Consider the following 14,505-nt stretch of genomic DNA (forward strand, 5'->3'; position numbering starts at 1 on the left):
CAGGAGGGCCAGCTTTTTTCCTGGACGCCTGTCACTCACTCAAAGGCCTGGCAGAACAGCTCTGTTTTGCAGGCCCTGCAGAATGGTAAAAGGTGCTGTGGGGTCCTGATCTCATGTGGGAGCATGTTCTACCGGGCTGGGGCCAGGGCAGAAAAGGCCCTGGGCCCTGGTCGAGGCTAAACGGACATCCCTTGGGCCGGGGACAACCAGCAGGTCTTGGTCAGCGGAGCACAAGGCTCTCCAAGGCACATATGGGGAAAGGCGGTCCCTTAGGTATGTGGGTTCCAGGCTGCACAAGGCTTTAAAGGTTAATATCTGTACCTTGAAGAGGATCCGGTAATCAGTCGGTAACCAGTGCAGTTGATGGCACACAGGCAACGCAGACAGCAGGTGTATGCTGCAGCATGTTGCACCAGCTGGAGTTTCCAGATCAACTGCAAGGGCAAGCCTGCGCAGAGCGAGTTACAGCCTGCGTAGAGCGAGTTCAAACCTGGAAGCAGGGGCGGATGAAGGCTCACTGGTGCCCTCAGCACTGACCAATCTTGGTGCCCCCCTCCTCCTTTCCACACTGACCCCAGTCCATTTTAGTTGTTGACCTGTCTGACCAGATAGACAGTGCAGGTTGCAGCAATACAAAAATGTATTCATATGAATGATAACACAATATACTGTACAAACTAAGCCAAGCTTGGGCTACATAAAGTTCTACAAAAACGCAGCACAACATCCGTTTTCATATTTCACAAGTTAAATGTTTCAAAGTTCCAATATTCACCCTTTCCATAACTTTGCGGTGCCCCCTTTGGCCCTGGTGCCCTAAGCACGTGCCTAGTCTGCTTCATGGTTAATCCGCCCCTGCCTGGAAGTGACCATTGCATGGGTCACTGTAGCCAAATCCTGGGGGGGGGGGAGGGGAAAGGGGCCAGCTGCCTGATCTGCCGAAGATGGTAGAAGGCAGACCTATCAACTCTGGTGACCTGGGCCTCCATAAGAAAGGGGAGCATTCAGGACCACCTTCTGGGCTGGCAGGCAGCCTGATTCCTGACCCCACACACACCCCGACTTAGGTACAAGACCTCCATCTTAGTTGGGTTCCGTTTTCAACCGGCTCTGCTGTAACCATCCAGTCACAGCCTCCAAAGTGCTGGCCAGCTTTTCTGGGGCGAAAGCCAGGCAGCCGTCCATCAACAGATGGAACAAGATAAAGTGTAACCAGCCCTGTAGCTAGGGATTTTGGGGAGGAGGGGGCCTCGGGGGGGGTACAGCTAATTAAATCAAAGCTAATAACGTTAATTCAATTTGGGGGCAGCCCGGAAGGGAGGGGTCCTGGAAGAAATGCTAGGGGGCCGGGCCCCGTGGGCCCCACATTAGCTACGGGCCTGAATGTAACTATTTCCCCACCACCACCACAATCTGAAGTTCTCCCAGCTGATTATTTTTTAAAAATCTTTTTCGTGTTTCATCTCATTCTCCTTTTCTCTCTGTAGATTACCGTTCAAGGGGAAACTCTTTGCCTGAGTGGGTTTTCAGCCTTGGATGTCCCACCACCTGGTGGCCCTCTTTGGATCCTCGGGGATGTATTCATTGGCCCGTATTACACCGTGTTTGACCGAGATAATGACTCAGTGGGCTTTGCCAAGTGTAGCGGAAAAGTGTAAAAGCGACTGAGCCCCACCTCCCGCAGTCTCTACAGAAGGCCACACACAAGCACCCCCGGATAAGCTCACTGGAGTTCTGTATCATGACTTATTGGTATTCACAGCAAAAATATAGAAAAAAGGACACATTTCAAAATCTAAATGTGATTTTAAAATTATATGGGGAAAAGACTACGGCTGACTTCTTAATGATCACTTGCCCTCTCCTGCATAACAGGCTATAGAGAAGTTGTAATAAAATCACTGTATCTGAGGAGCATCAGTCTACTAAAAAGGCTGCCCTTTTAGTAAGCATCAGGGCTTACAAATATCTCTTTAATTTAAACTAGTACGGTTTGCCATTATCTTCCTCTCCTTTTGTAAGACTTTCTGAATACTTTTCCCCTTGATTTTCTCTTGTTTAAAGAAATGAAAATGTTCCTTGAATAAGTGTCAGAGGTTATTCCAAGGAAGTACTAGATTACATTGGCCTTCGTTTGATGGTCCCAAATGTGGAATGTTAAAAATAAGGAAACGTTTTACCTGTGTTACTTGTATCATAAAGGTGTGGGAAATAGCAGAAAGGTCCTGATTTGCAAATTTTACATAGCAAGCTGTGTAGGGAGGGGGCAATAGCAGACTGGACCCTACAGAGAATCCTCAGGAAGTAATAATGTAATAATGGTAGGGAATCCCCTTGTATAGGATGTGACTGGGTTCTCCAGCTAATATTTTGTACTTCGCTCTGGCAAAGCCCGTTCACATGATACAATCTCAAAGTGTAGTTGTAAACGCCTTCCCCTTTAAATTTGTTCTTCCCATCTTCTTTCAAAGACCCAAAGAAACAACTTCCTGGTTTCCCCCCCCCCACCTAAAAGTATTTCAAGCAATGATACTTGTGAGAGCTTCTGTATCAAAGTAGTTTTAGAGAAACATCAACATTCTAATATGTTTTCCTTTAATAAGACCTTGGGGTTTTTTTCTTTACTTAAAAGTCTTTCTTACCATACACGCCCTCCCAGTTTTACTGCACAGAAGAAAAATTCTTGTAGATGACACTCTTAAAATGTACTCTGCTTCGACAAATTTGGTCGAGGAAGCCAATCACCTTAATGGCTCTACACAAGCAAACTCTTGCCCGCCTTAACAGAAGTTCCACAGCATCTCTTTCCAGGATCTGTCTCTGTTTGGGGCTCTGCTTTTGACTTGACAAACGAAACACAAGTGGTAGCCATTCAGGGCAAGGGGAGGGGGGGAAATAGGTGGGATGTTAGTGTTAGAAAGCTAAATTATTTGTAATTTGTTAATATGACTTTGATGTATAAGGAGACTTTTAGTACCTGTGAGATGCATTCAGCGGGTTCTGTTCTTCTTCTGGATCCAGTTCCAAGTTTGCAAGGCAGCATGAGCAACAGAAAGCACAAATACCTGAGAGTACTGATAGAACAAAAGACTGCTTGTATTCTCTTGAACTAGCTGAGAATCTGGCATATGGTGAGCCATATCAAGGGAATCGAAGACCTTTCAGAAACTTGAGTAAACATTTATGGATATGCTACATGTTCTAGACTTTTCTTCCCTACTGGGTTGAATATTTTGGATGCTGATATAAGCAGTAAGGTGCCCTCCAAGAAAGCTATGCAGAAGATGTAAGGAGAATTTTTGGTAGCATCATTGCAGCTTGCCAACAAGACTGGTATTCAAACTAGGATGCATTATAAATATGAGTATCATACAAACATGGGCATTTATTAAGTGCCGTGTGCTCTGAATTGCCCTTGGCATAATAAATTGGCTTCTCTAAGCTCTGTGCTTAGTGCCTACTCTATAGTGGACTTCAGTCCTGCATTAGTAGCTCAAAGTTGTCTCAAGGAGCATCTCCCCGCAAAATATCAAACGCAGATATTCAGTGGGGAGTAGGGGTTTTTTCTGGGATTGAATGCAACCTTTGTTTGGCAGACAGATTTTTGGCTGTTAATACTAGACATAGTAGCCTCTTGATTGCAACTGTTAAGACCAGTCTAGCATCTCTCTGTAAGGTCTTTTAAGTAGGGGAATCAGTTTGTTGGGATGATGTGAATGAAGCCACTGGACCTGTAGCTTGCCACCATTCACCTTTTGTTCTACTTGCTCTTTCTAAACATGTCAAATGCCATTGTGACTCTTCAGTTATATAACATGCTGTCTGAGCGACACTCTCATTTCTCATAGAAAAATTAAAGTTTTTTTCTGCCCCAACTCTTTTGTAATGTCATCTTTTTGCCTGGCTTGGAGTTGTTTGTTTGTTTGTTTGTTTTATTCAAACCAGTACAGACAGTGGCATGAGAGGGTCTTAAGATCATGTTTACCTGAAAAACCTGCTTTCCCCCTCTTTTTATTTTGTAACATCTGGCCTGTTTAAAAGTTCTGAGGAACCGGAAATCACGCACACTGTCATGTGTCATTGATCCAATGTTTGGTCCTAATCAAAGGTATTTTATGGATTGTGTTCTTGAAAGGGTAAGGCCAGGCTGGAAAGGGAAACTCAAATAAGCCCTTGTGATTATTCATGGAATGACATTTGGGAAATCTCCATTCCGCTTTAAAAGTACAGCAGTCTAGCTCCAGATGTTAATTCTGATAGCCGTGCTTTTCTTTAGTAGAAAAGAAACGTTATGTGAGATGACTACTATAAATGTTATTTTGAGCCTGAACTTTTCCCCTGAAGGTTATATGGAAACTGAGAAATGAAGGTTCTTCATTAGCTCTGTATAAACCATGGGAAAAATTACAGGTCAGGCAGAGTTTCACTGCCTGATAAAGATGATTTACTGTTTGGGAAACTATTTTCTAAAGTTTGGAAAGGTGTGCGTGCGTGTGCGCTTCATTTATTTATCATTAGTTTCTTTGGGGGTGGAAGGTAGAGTGAGATTAGAAGCCTATACGTGGAAGGAGAGATGGGGAGATACATAAATATTCCCACAAGTCACAAAACAAGTGCATGCAACTTCTGAGAGTAGAGCAAAGATGCAAAAGAAAGGGGAATCAGGATCATCTATGATGTATTTCCTTTTCCATTAGAAGTTCAGTCATGTATAGCTTTCCGAGTGCTGCTGCTGCTGCTCTGTAAATGTTTAAAGAGAACAGGATTCTATACATCTTCCCTTGTATTTTTCCTTTCCTCAGAGGAGCTTGGGGTAGTAAACATAGGATTATCCTCCTGTTTTATACTCAGAATAACTATAGGCGTATGTATTAGGTTCAGCTGAGAGGTAGCTGCCTCCATGGCCTCCCTGTGCTGAAGAGGATTTGAACACGCATGTCTCAAGGCGTTACATTACCTTTTGCATTGCACTAGCATAAATATGACTATTATGGTTTTCAACAACATTATCAGCATTGTGCTTGCCGTCCATAAAAGGTAAGTAATAAAATGAGAAAGAAATACAAGGGGGTGGTTGTTGTTCAGTCGCACAGTTGAGTCCGACTCTTTACGACCCCACGGACCACATCACGCCAGGCCCTCCTGTCTTCTGCTGTCCCCTGGAGTTTGTTTAATTTCATGTTCGTTGCATCTATGACACTGTCTAACCATCTCATCCTTTGCTGTCCCCGTCTTCTTTGACCTTCAATCTTTCCCAGCATCAGGGTCTTCTCCAGTGAGTGCTCCCTTCTCATTTGGTGGCCAAAGTATTTGATCTTCAGTTTCATGATCTGGCCTTCCAGGGAACAGTCAGGGTTGATTTCCTTTAGAATTGACTCTCAAGAGTCTTTTCCAGCACCATAATTCAAAAGCATCTATTCTTCAGCACTCGGCCTTCCTTATGGTCCAACTTTCGCAGCCATACATTACTACTGGGAATATCATTGCTTTGACCATATGGACTTATTGGCAGGGTGATATCTCTACTTTTTATTATGCTGTCTAGGTTTCCCATCGCTTTCCTCCCAAGGAGCAGGCATCTTAATTTCATGGCTGCAGTCACCGTCTGCAGTGATCTTGGATCCCAGGAATGTGAATTCTGTCACTGCTTCCATGACTTCCCCTTCTATTTGCCAAGGAGTGATGGGGCCGGATGCCATGATCTTAGTTTTTTTGATGTTGAGTTTCAAGCCAACTTCTGCACTCTCCTCTTTCACTTTCAGTAAGAGGCTCTTTAGGTCCTCTTCACTTTCTGCCATTAGAATGGTATCGTCTGCATATCTGAGGTTGTTGATGTTTTTCCCAGCAATCTTAATTCTGGCTTGTGATTCATCCAGGCTGGCATTTTGCATGATGTACTCTGCATATAAATTAAATGAGCAGAGTGCCAATATACATCCTTGTCGTATTCCTTTTCCTATGCTAAGCCAATCAGTTGTTCCGTATCTAGTTCTAACTGTCGCTTCTTGACCCTTATACAAGTTTCTCAGGAGACGTGAGGTGGTCTGGTACTCCTGTCTCTTTAAGGACTTGCCACAGTTTGTTGTGATCCACTCAATCAAAGGCTTTAACATAGTTAATGAAGCAGACGTAGATGTTTTTCTGGTACTCCTTTGCTTTCTCCATAATCCAGTAAATGTTGGCAATTTGATCTCTAGTTCCTCTACCTCTTCGAAACCCAGCTTGTACTTCTGGCAGTTCTCTATCCATGTACTGCTGAAGCCTAGCTTGTAGGATCTTGAGCATGACCAATTTAGCTTGTGAAATGAGTGCAATTGTGCAATAGTTTGAATATTCCTTGGCATTGCCCTTCTTTGGGATTGGAATGTAAACTGACCTTTTCCAGCCCTATGGCCACTGTTGCATTTTCCAAATTTGCTGGTATATTGAGTGCTATACTTTAACAGCATCATCTTTTAGAACTTTGAATAGCTCAGCTGCGATATCATCATCTCCACTAGCTTTGTTGTTGGTAATGCTTTCTAAGGCCCATTTGACTTCACACTCCAGGATGTCTGGCTCAAGGTCAGTGATCACACCATTGTGGTTTTCAAGGACATTGAGGTCCTTCTTGTATACTTGTTCCGTGTATTCTTGCCATCTCTTCCTAATCTCTTCTGCTTCTGTTAGATCCCTACCGTTTTTTCCCCTTTATCATGGCCAGCTTTGCACAGAACATTCCCTTGATTTCTCCAATTTTCTTGAAGAGATCTCTAGTCCTTCTCATTCTATTGTTTTCCTCTATTACTTAGTATTGTTCATTCAGGAAGGCCTTATCTCTCCTTGCTATTCTCTGGAAATCTGCATCCAGTTGGGTAAATCTTTCCTTTTCATCTTTGCCTTTCACTTTCCTTCTTCAGCGATTTGTAAAGCCTCATCAGAAAGCCACTTTGCTTTCTTGCATTTCTTTTTCTTTGGGATGGTGCTGATTGCTGCCTCCTGTGCAATATTATAGGTATATAAATAAGCAACTATAAAACTTCAAAGTACAACCCCACCTACCTAAGAAAATCACAACCTAGCCTTCCAGAAGAAATCTGAAGATCACAGAAGCTATCTTAGAACTAGAGAGCTGAGTTGTTTGAGAAATAGTTTCCTCAGTGAAATAGAAACTATAGTCATGAACTTCCAATGGTACCAAAGATCTAGATCTGTTTGTGAATCCTGCTTGGCCAGATCGTTTTGCTAAATTAATGTGAAGGCCTTTGAACTCCTGAAATACTTCTTTGTTTTACTATAGTGAAGTGCAGGGCTTTTTTTGTAGAAAAAGCCCAGGAGGAACTCATTAGCATAATAGGCCACACCCCTGACAGTGCAGCTCTTTGGCATATTAGGCCACACCCCAGAAAAGGCGGGGGCCAGGAAAGCCCGGGGGGGCTCTGCAGGCCTTCCCGGGCCCTGTGCCTCAGCACTGGCCGAGAAAGTGGGGGGGGGGCTCCGCAACTTACCTCCCTGCTTCTTGCTCCTCGTGGCCCAACTGTGGGCTGCTGGAACCAGGGGGCGGGGCTTGCTGCATGTGCCCACCCCCTGGGCTTGGAAGCCAGCCGGAAATCCGTTCCTGTGCGTTCCTGCCCAAAAATAGCCCTGGCCGAAGTGTTTTCTTCATGTGCCAATTATGAAAGCAGTAAAATCAAGTCATGAGACTGCAGTGATTGCAACATACATGGTGGTCTTCCTAAATAAGTGGGGAAACATGACATCATAAATCAACCAAAGAGAAAATAAATGGTCTAATGGGAACAGAGCATATTCCAGGGAATACACAATATTGGAAGTAACCAAGGCAAGGAGGGAGAGTAGAGAATGGTGAGAAAACTGGCCTGCTCAAGCCGCTGAGAGTTTACAGAATCTTGGAGGGGAAGATTTGGGAACGGATTTCCAAACCCACAGTTTCTTGCGGGCCCCAGCTTACAATACCTAATACTAAAGTGGGAGGCTTACTCAAATAATGGAAACAACAAAATCAGGACACCCTCAGACAAGATAGGACATTCTACATATTTGGGGAGTGCCCTCACAAAAGTCTGATGGGAACTGATCATGCTTTGGGGGTACAGAATGTTAAAAGCAGTCTATTGAAGGGGCAGGACATTGGCCGGTTCCAACCCCACAGAATACTGGATGGAGATACTGAGATGGGAGGGAGGCATTTCCAAACAGTTTATCTCCCTCTGACTTCTTGTAAGCCACCATTTTATCCTATGTAAATCCAAATCATTATTGCCTATTTACAAGCAAGTAGGTATGCACGGCTTGTCGCGAGGGCACAATTTTAAGGGCTGAAGTCCAGAAATTCCAAGGTACTACAATGGGGAAACCTATTCCACACACAGGACTGGACAGGAGAAACTTTCAAGATCTTAAGGTGTGGGTAAGACGGTGTCAGGAGGAAAGTTTTAAACTTATTAGGCATTGGGGAATATTTTGGTACAAGGGGAACTAGTTGCTGTCAGGACTGTGTCGAGCTCGTGCCTTGCTTGTCATGGGTTGTTTTCCATGGGCATTACTGTTCTGTTACATCGAGGGTTAACGCCTTTCATTCTCTCTGATTTTTCCCACTGCTTTCGTTTATGTGCATTCTTTGGGAGTGGGTGCATGTCTGAATCTTCGCTTTGCTGGCCTATGCATGACCTTGCAGCATAGATAATATAACCGTTAGTTTGCAGGTGCTGGGGGAGGCCATGGGGTTGAGCTTGAAGCTTTGGCGGGTCATATGGGAATGGATGATTGGGCACTTACGGAACTAGGGGTGGTCCCACACTCTGTATAGGTTTGGCCCTAGCCTGGAGCCGATAGTTCCAACACAAACTCTGTATATGCTTGGATGACCTGTAACGCTCAATAAACAAATCTTGCTACCTCGAGAGTGTTGCGAGAGTATTTGGACCCAAGATCTGACAGTGTTGGAACCCGACACACTGAAAATCAAAAAGGCAACAGAGCAGATGACAGGTACTGAGAACATCTGGTTCAAGGCAACTCATTCCTTAGAGAGATGGTCTAATGCTCTGTGTCCTCAAAGCAAAGGCATTGACAATAATAAGCACACATGTAACACTAGAGATTGCAGAGCCAAAGCCAGTAAATTAGACTGCCTGGTACTAAAAAAAATATAGTGCCTATTTATACATCCCCACTCTGCTGTGATGTTCACAATACCTTACTAAGCATGTATATGCAAAAATAAATCCCACTGACTCCAATGGGATTTACTTCCAAGTTCGTACTAAGTGTGCTCATGATTGTAGCCTCGGTGACCTCAGAGCAGTCACTTTGTCTCATCCTAGTCTACCTCAAATTGTTATGATGATAACACATATACCACCTTGAGCTCCTTTGGTAGAACTGTGAAAATCAGTGAGATACTTAACCCCCAGTTATGTTAAAGTCAACAGAAGGTCATCATTGATCATGTCAAGTGGAATATTTCAAAGACAGCATAGCTTTCTAACAGATTAGAAATATTACAAGGAAAACACTTATCTATAGGACCACTGAGGAAAAACCATGAAGACACAATAGGTTGCATCCTACTACTCAACTTAGGCCCCGGTCACACGGGCTGGATATCGCGGAGGGCGGGGAGGCGTGGCTGTTTGCCCCGGAGCAAACTACTGCACAGCTGCCGGATCAAATGTCCAGCCGACGTCCCGTGGTTCGGGGGGAGGTGCCAATCATACGTCAATCCTGTGGCGCGGCAAAGAAGCGGTGCAGCGGGGGTTGTGGGTTTTTTTTAACCGAAGTGTGCGCATGCGCAGTTGGGTGCTTGTGTGCATCCCGTGGAGACTTGGGGGAAAAAACTTTTCGCGATGGGACATGGGCGGGCGCCGGATGCCACGAACTACCACCGGAAACGTGATCAGACACTCGCCCTTGCCTCGCGGTTTTGGAAACTAGTACCTCGGAGGTACTAGTTTTTTACGGCGCATCTTCGGCGGGAAGCCTCGGGTTCGCCATGGGAGCTCTACGCTTCCCAGACATTGTGGTTTGATTGCGCCCGGAAAATCCGCCTATCTTCCGTCTCTGTAGCGTGGCTAATGCTCTGTGTGACCGCAGCCTTCGTATGCTTCATGAAGGGAGGCATTTCTCCACAGAACATATGAGGAACCTTTTAGAGGAGCCTCCCTCACATCATAAGCAGCTACTCTTCAGGCAGAGAAGCCTCTTTCTCCAGCTGAATATTCCTTGCACACACCACCAGCAGTTGGGCAGAATCACCTAGGACCTCTTAAATGTGCAGCCTTGAGTTTCACGTTAAGATAGGTAAGACATAAACATAATAAGGGCCCCGGTCACACGGGCAGGAAACTGCGGGGGAGAAGCGTGGCTGTTTGCCCTGGGGCAAACTACTGCGCTGTTACTCGATCAGACCTCCCGTGGAGGTCCTGTGGAGGTACCGTGGAGGTTCCATGGCAAGGGAGAGGTGCTGATCACAGGACAAGCCGGCGCGCAACGAAGAAGTGCACGCCGCGGCAAACTGTTTTGTTTTTGTGTGTACACGACGAATGCACATGCTCCGTTGGGTGCGTGTGCGCATCCACAGAGACGTGGACGGGAAAAAACCCCTTATTTGCAAGGGGACATGGGCGGGCGCCGGATGCCACTGGAAACGCAATCAGACGCCCGCCCTTGCCCCGCAGTTTCCGGAAACTAGTACCTCTGAGGTACTAGTTTTTTGCCACGCAGTTTCGGCTGGAAGCCTCGGTTGTGCCACGGGAGTGCTACACTTCCCAGATGTGCTGGTGAGATCACGCCCGGAAACGCCGCCTGTTTTCCGTCTCACTTGTGTGGCTTCTGTTCCGTGTGACCGCAGCCAAGATACAGGGAAGAGAGTGAGTGTTTCTTTGCTTAGTCAACCAACTAGCAAGTGAAGAGTTGGACTAATGATTTCAGTTTACCTTTTATAATAAGATTTGGCTTGGAATGTATCAGAACCTCATACTACTTATTTTTGACAGTGGATTTCCTATTGTAGTATTCAAGTGCAAGGACACTGAATGTTCAAGTGGGCAAACTAAGATGGATTTGGGTGCTCTGACTGATCCTCGGTGGGAGATGGGCAGCGGAGAGTGACTTGGTTAATTCTCCTGGGCCTCTCAGTAGCTTTTGACACCACTGACTTAAGGTATCATCCTGAGGCACATAGTGGAGGACTCCTTCGCTCCAGTTCAAGAGGATACTGCTAGGAGACTACTGATCTTTTCTATCAGACATGTCCTATGTTGCTGAGGCTCCACTCTGTTTTCTATGCTATATGAAACCTCCCAGAGAGGTCATCTAGAGATTTGGAGTGTAGTATCATCAGTAGGCTGATGGTACTCCAGTTCTTTGTGCCTGAGAGTTAATGTATTGGATGAAGCTCAGTTCAGGGGGGAAAAACCCACAAAGATTATGTTGGCAGGAACAGCAGACAACCCGTGAGCAGGATTATATGACATGAAAGACCAGGCTTGCAGTTTGGAGGCTTTTATGACCTTAAACTGATCCGCCAACTGCACTGGCCCCTGAAACAAAACACCACTGCCTTGGCGACTATCGTAACGTGCTCTGGATGGAGTTTTTCTTGAAGATTGTTCAGAAATGTCAGTTGGTCCAAAGTGCTGCTTGGCTACCATTGGGTATCAGCCGGAGGAAGCATATTAAAACTTTGCTTACTAAACGACATGGGTACTAGTGTTTCCAGGCACAATTCAAAGTGCTGGCTTGGGCCTAAGGTACCTTAAGCAATGTACATTTTTGTACCAACCTTTCTACTCTTTAAGGCCTGTCAACAATGTCCTGCTCATGTTTTCATCTCAGGCGGATGCAAGTTTGACATCCATCAAGAGTAGAGTCTTTTCAGTGGACAGTGCAAAATTACAGCCTCAAGCTAGTCACATTCCCTGTTTTCTTCTTTCCAGGAGCTTTCTTTGCTGGGCATTTAGTACAGAAAAGTAAGATTCATATTAGAAGAACTGGAAGTTTCACTTTTTTGTTTTTTTTATCTAGCAATGATCTTACAGTGCTTTGTTTTTTTACTGTGCCTCTGCTTTGATCGTTTTCAACTATAAAGCTGCATAGAAAAAATGTAAAAGAAAACATATTTTCAGCTTGTTAAAAAAATTAGTGGTGGGGGGCAGCGGGGAGTGTTGTCTTCTAACTCACTGGGCCTGGACATTGGAAACGAGCCTTGTCAAAAGTACTGTTTTATTTTGGTGTTTTAGAAGCACCTCTTCTTGCTCCCCTAATCTTCCAGCTCCGAAAAAAGTTCCCGCTCCCAAGCCTAACATTATTTCCCTCCCTTTTACTAAATTTTCCAGCCAGGGGAGATGTTGTGCAGTGAGTTTGACCCATCGAATGATCACGAGAGTGATACTCAGCACATGTTTATTAGTACACAACATAACACACAAATACCAGCAGGTGGGCCAACTATATACAGTCTCTTTGGTCCACCCACAGGTCCTATTGGAGGGTTTAAACTTCCCGCCAAGTTCCTATTGGTGACCACTAGAGGTTTCAGGACAAGTGGTTAAGACGCTGAACTACAGGCTGTGGAAGGTCAGTAGTTCAGCAGTTCGAGACCCAAGTTGCCGCATGACTGAGTGAGCTCCCGTCTCTAGTTCCAGCTCCTGCCAACCTAGCAGTTCAAAAGCAAGAAATTGCAAGTAGATAAATAGGTACCACTTTGGTGGGAAGGTAACAGCGTTCTGTGCACCTTGGTGTTTAGTCATGCCGGCCACATGACCACGGAAACTTCTTCGGACAGCGCTGGCTTTTCAGCTTGGAAACGGAGATGAGCACTGCAACCCTGGAGTCGGACTCGACTGGCTTTCGAGCAAGGGAACCTTTACCTTTACCTTTAGAGGTTTCCGGATCCTAGTCCCTATTGTCTCTGAGAACCAAGCACAGGGATTAGTCGCTGGCGCCTGGTGGCGGTCTGTGGACATAACAGGAGATTTCCTGGGTCTGCATCTCTGTCTCTCCGTGTGCCTCCACAGGCTGCATTCAATAGTTATCCTATTTCTGTCCATTCCCCATGACTGGAGCACAGAGCGCTCCCTGCCCCTGGGCACTGGGCTGAGCGTCAGCGCTGGGATCCTGTCCTGCCACACTTCCCCGCCCCTCAGCTGATAGGGGTGGGGGGTGGCTGACAGTGTGTTGTGTGGCGCCCGTGTGAGTGTTTGGAGACCCAGCATCAGCCAGTGACTTTCTCCTAACAGAGTCCCCTAACCCAGAAGGGGGGCCCCTTTGGAGGTGCTCCTGGAAAACTCTCTCTCTCTCATTGGGCTTCCTGCACGCCTGGCCTGGAGGATGCCTGCCCCCTTGCACAGGGGGCTGTCCGCGTTTCTGGCAGGTAGGGCAAGCAGAGGGGGCGGGTGTGTGGGGCTTTGGGAGCGGGTGGGAGGTCGACTTGGAGGCCAGAAGGGCAGCCGAGGGGGGGGAGAAAGGGCACCTGGAAGAGAGCGGGGGATGGAGCCGGCCTGGAGAAGCTGCGGTGGCTCAAGTGGTTAAGACACTGAACTTTAGGGTGTGGACGGTCAGCAGTTCAAGACCTGAGTGTGCCACATGATGGAGGGAGCTCCCGTCTCTGGTTCCAGCTCCTGCCAACCTAGCAGTTCGAAAGCAAGAAATTGCAAGTAGATAAATAGGTACCAGCGTTCCGTGCGCCTCGGTGTTTAGTCACGCCGGCCACAGGACCAGGGAAACGTCTTCGGACAGCGCTGGCTCTTCGGCTTGGAAACGGAGAGGAGCACCGCAACCCTAGAGTCGGACTCGCTTTTCTTGCAAGGGAGACCTTTACCTTTAGGCTCTCGTGAGCGCTCGCGTCTGCGCCCCACGGGACGGCTGGGGGGGTGTCAGTTGACCTCCCCCCCTCCCCCCCAACTCTCCAGTGGTTCAAGAAGAAGAGCCGGAGAGACAGCGCTGTCTGAGCGGGGGATGCAGCAACTCCCTGGGCTCCCTGCTTGTGTGAGTCTCCTCCCCTCCCGCCTCCCCCCACCCTCCAGCAGGAGATGGAGATGGACGGACGGTTAGACGTGGGGCTACAGGCAGGCAGGCGCTTCCTCCTCGTTGCAAAGCGGATGGGACGGGATGGGAAGGGGGGGGAGCTTCTTTCGGGCTTATCCCCCCCTCCTCCCGCTCTTCTCGCAGCCGCCCCCTGACCGAGCCGTTGTCCAAACGGGAGAACTGCTGACAGGTGAAGGGGGGGGGAGAGAGAGAGAGAGAGAGAAAGTCCGTGACATCAGGACTCCTTCCTGCAAAGACGGGGACTCAGCAGAACGGGGAGCGGGCCGGCGAGGCAGGCGAGGCAGGGCTGATCTGTCGCAGGCAGCCGCGGCAGCCCGTTCCAGCCCACAGGCTCGCTTCCATTCCCCTCCCCTCCCCTCCCACCCCGCGAGCGGCTTCGATCCTGGCGCGGGGCGGAAGACCGGGAGGGGATCTGATGGGCAGGCAGAGGGGCGGGGGGGGGTGATGAGAAGGTCC

The 14,505-nt window shown here is 47.1% G+C and overlaps 2 protein-coding genes across 2 annotated transcripts in view; both read left to right on the plus strand.

Moving 5' to 3' along the window:
- LOC107108460 (cathepsin D-like) overlaps nt 1-3,875 on the plus strand; it is a gene marked incomplete at its 5' end in the record, with an annotated part of 10,304 nt that extends 6,429 nt beyond the window's left edge. The window contains one exon of the mRNA XM_015408896.1: nt 1,488-3,875. Within this exon, the coding sequence (XP_015264382.1) occupies nt 1,488-1,658 (171 nt within the window). The remainder of the gene's footprint in view (nt 1-1,487) is intronic.
- A 1,115-nt stretch (nt 3,876-4,990) lies between these two features.
- The window catches only part of IFITM10 (interferon induced transmembrane protein 10), a gene marked incomplete at its 3' end in the record, with an annotated part of 10,786 nt that continues 1,271 nt past the window's right edge, over nt 4,991-14,505 (plus strand). The window contains exons 1-2 of the mRNA XM_015408897.1: nt 4,991-5,037; nt 13,020-13,104. Of these exons, the coding sequence (XP_015264383.1) occupies nt 4,991-5,037; nt 13,020-13,104 (132 nt within the window). The remainder of the gene's footprint in view (nt 5,038-13,019; nt 13,105-14,505) is intronic.

The sequence above is a fragment of the Gekko japonicus genome, unplaced genomic scaffold (genome assembly GCF_001447785.1).
Source record: "Gekko japonicus isolate JY-2015 unplaced genomic scaffold, Gekko_japonicus_V1.1 scaffold5865, whole genome shotgun sequence".
NCBI classification, from domain to species: Eukaryota; Metazoa; Chordata; class Lepidosauria; order Squamata; family Gekkonidae; genus Gekko; species Gekko japonicus.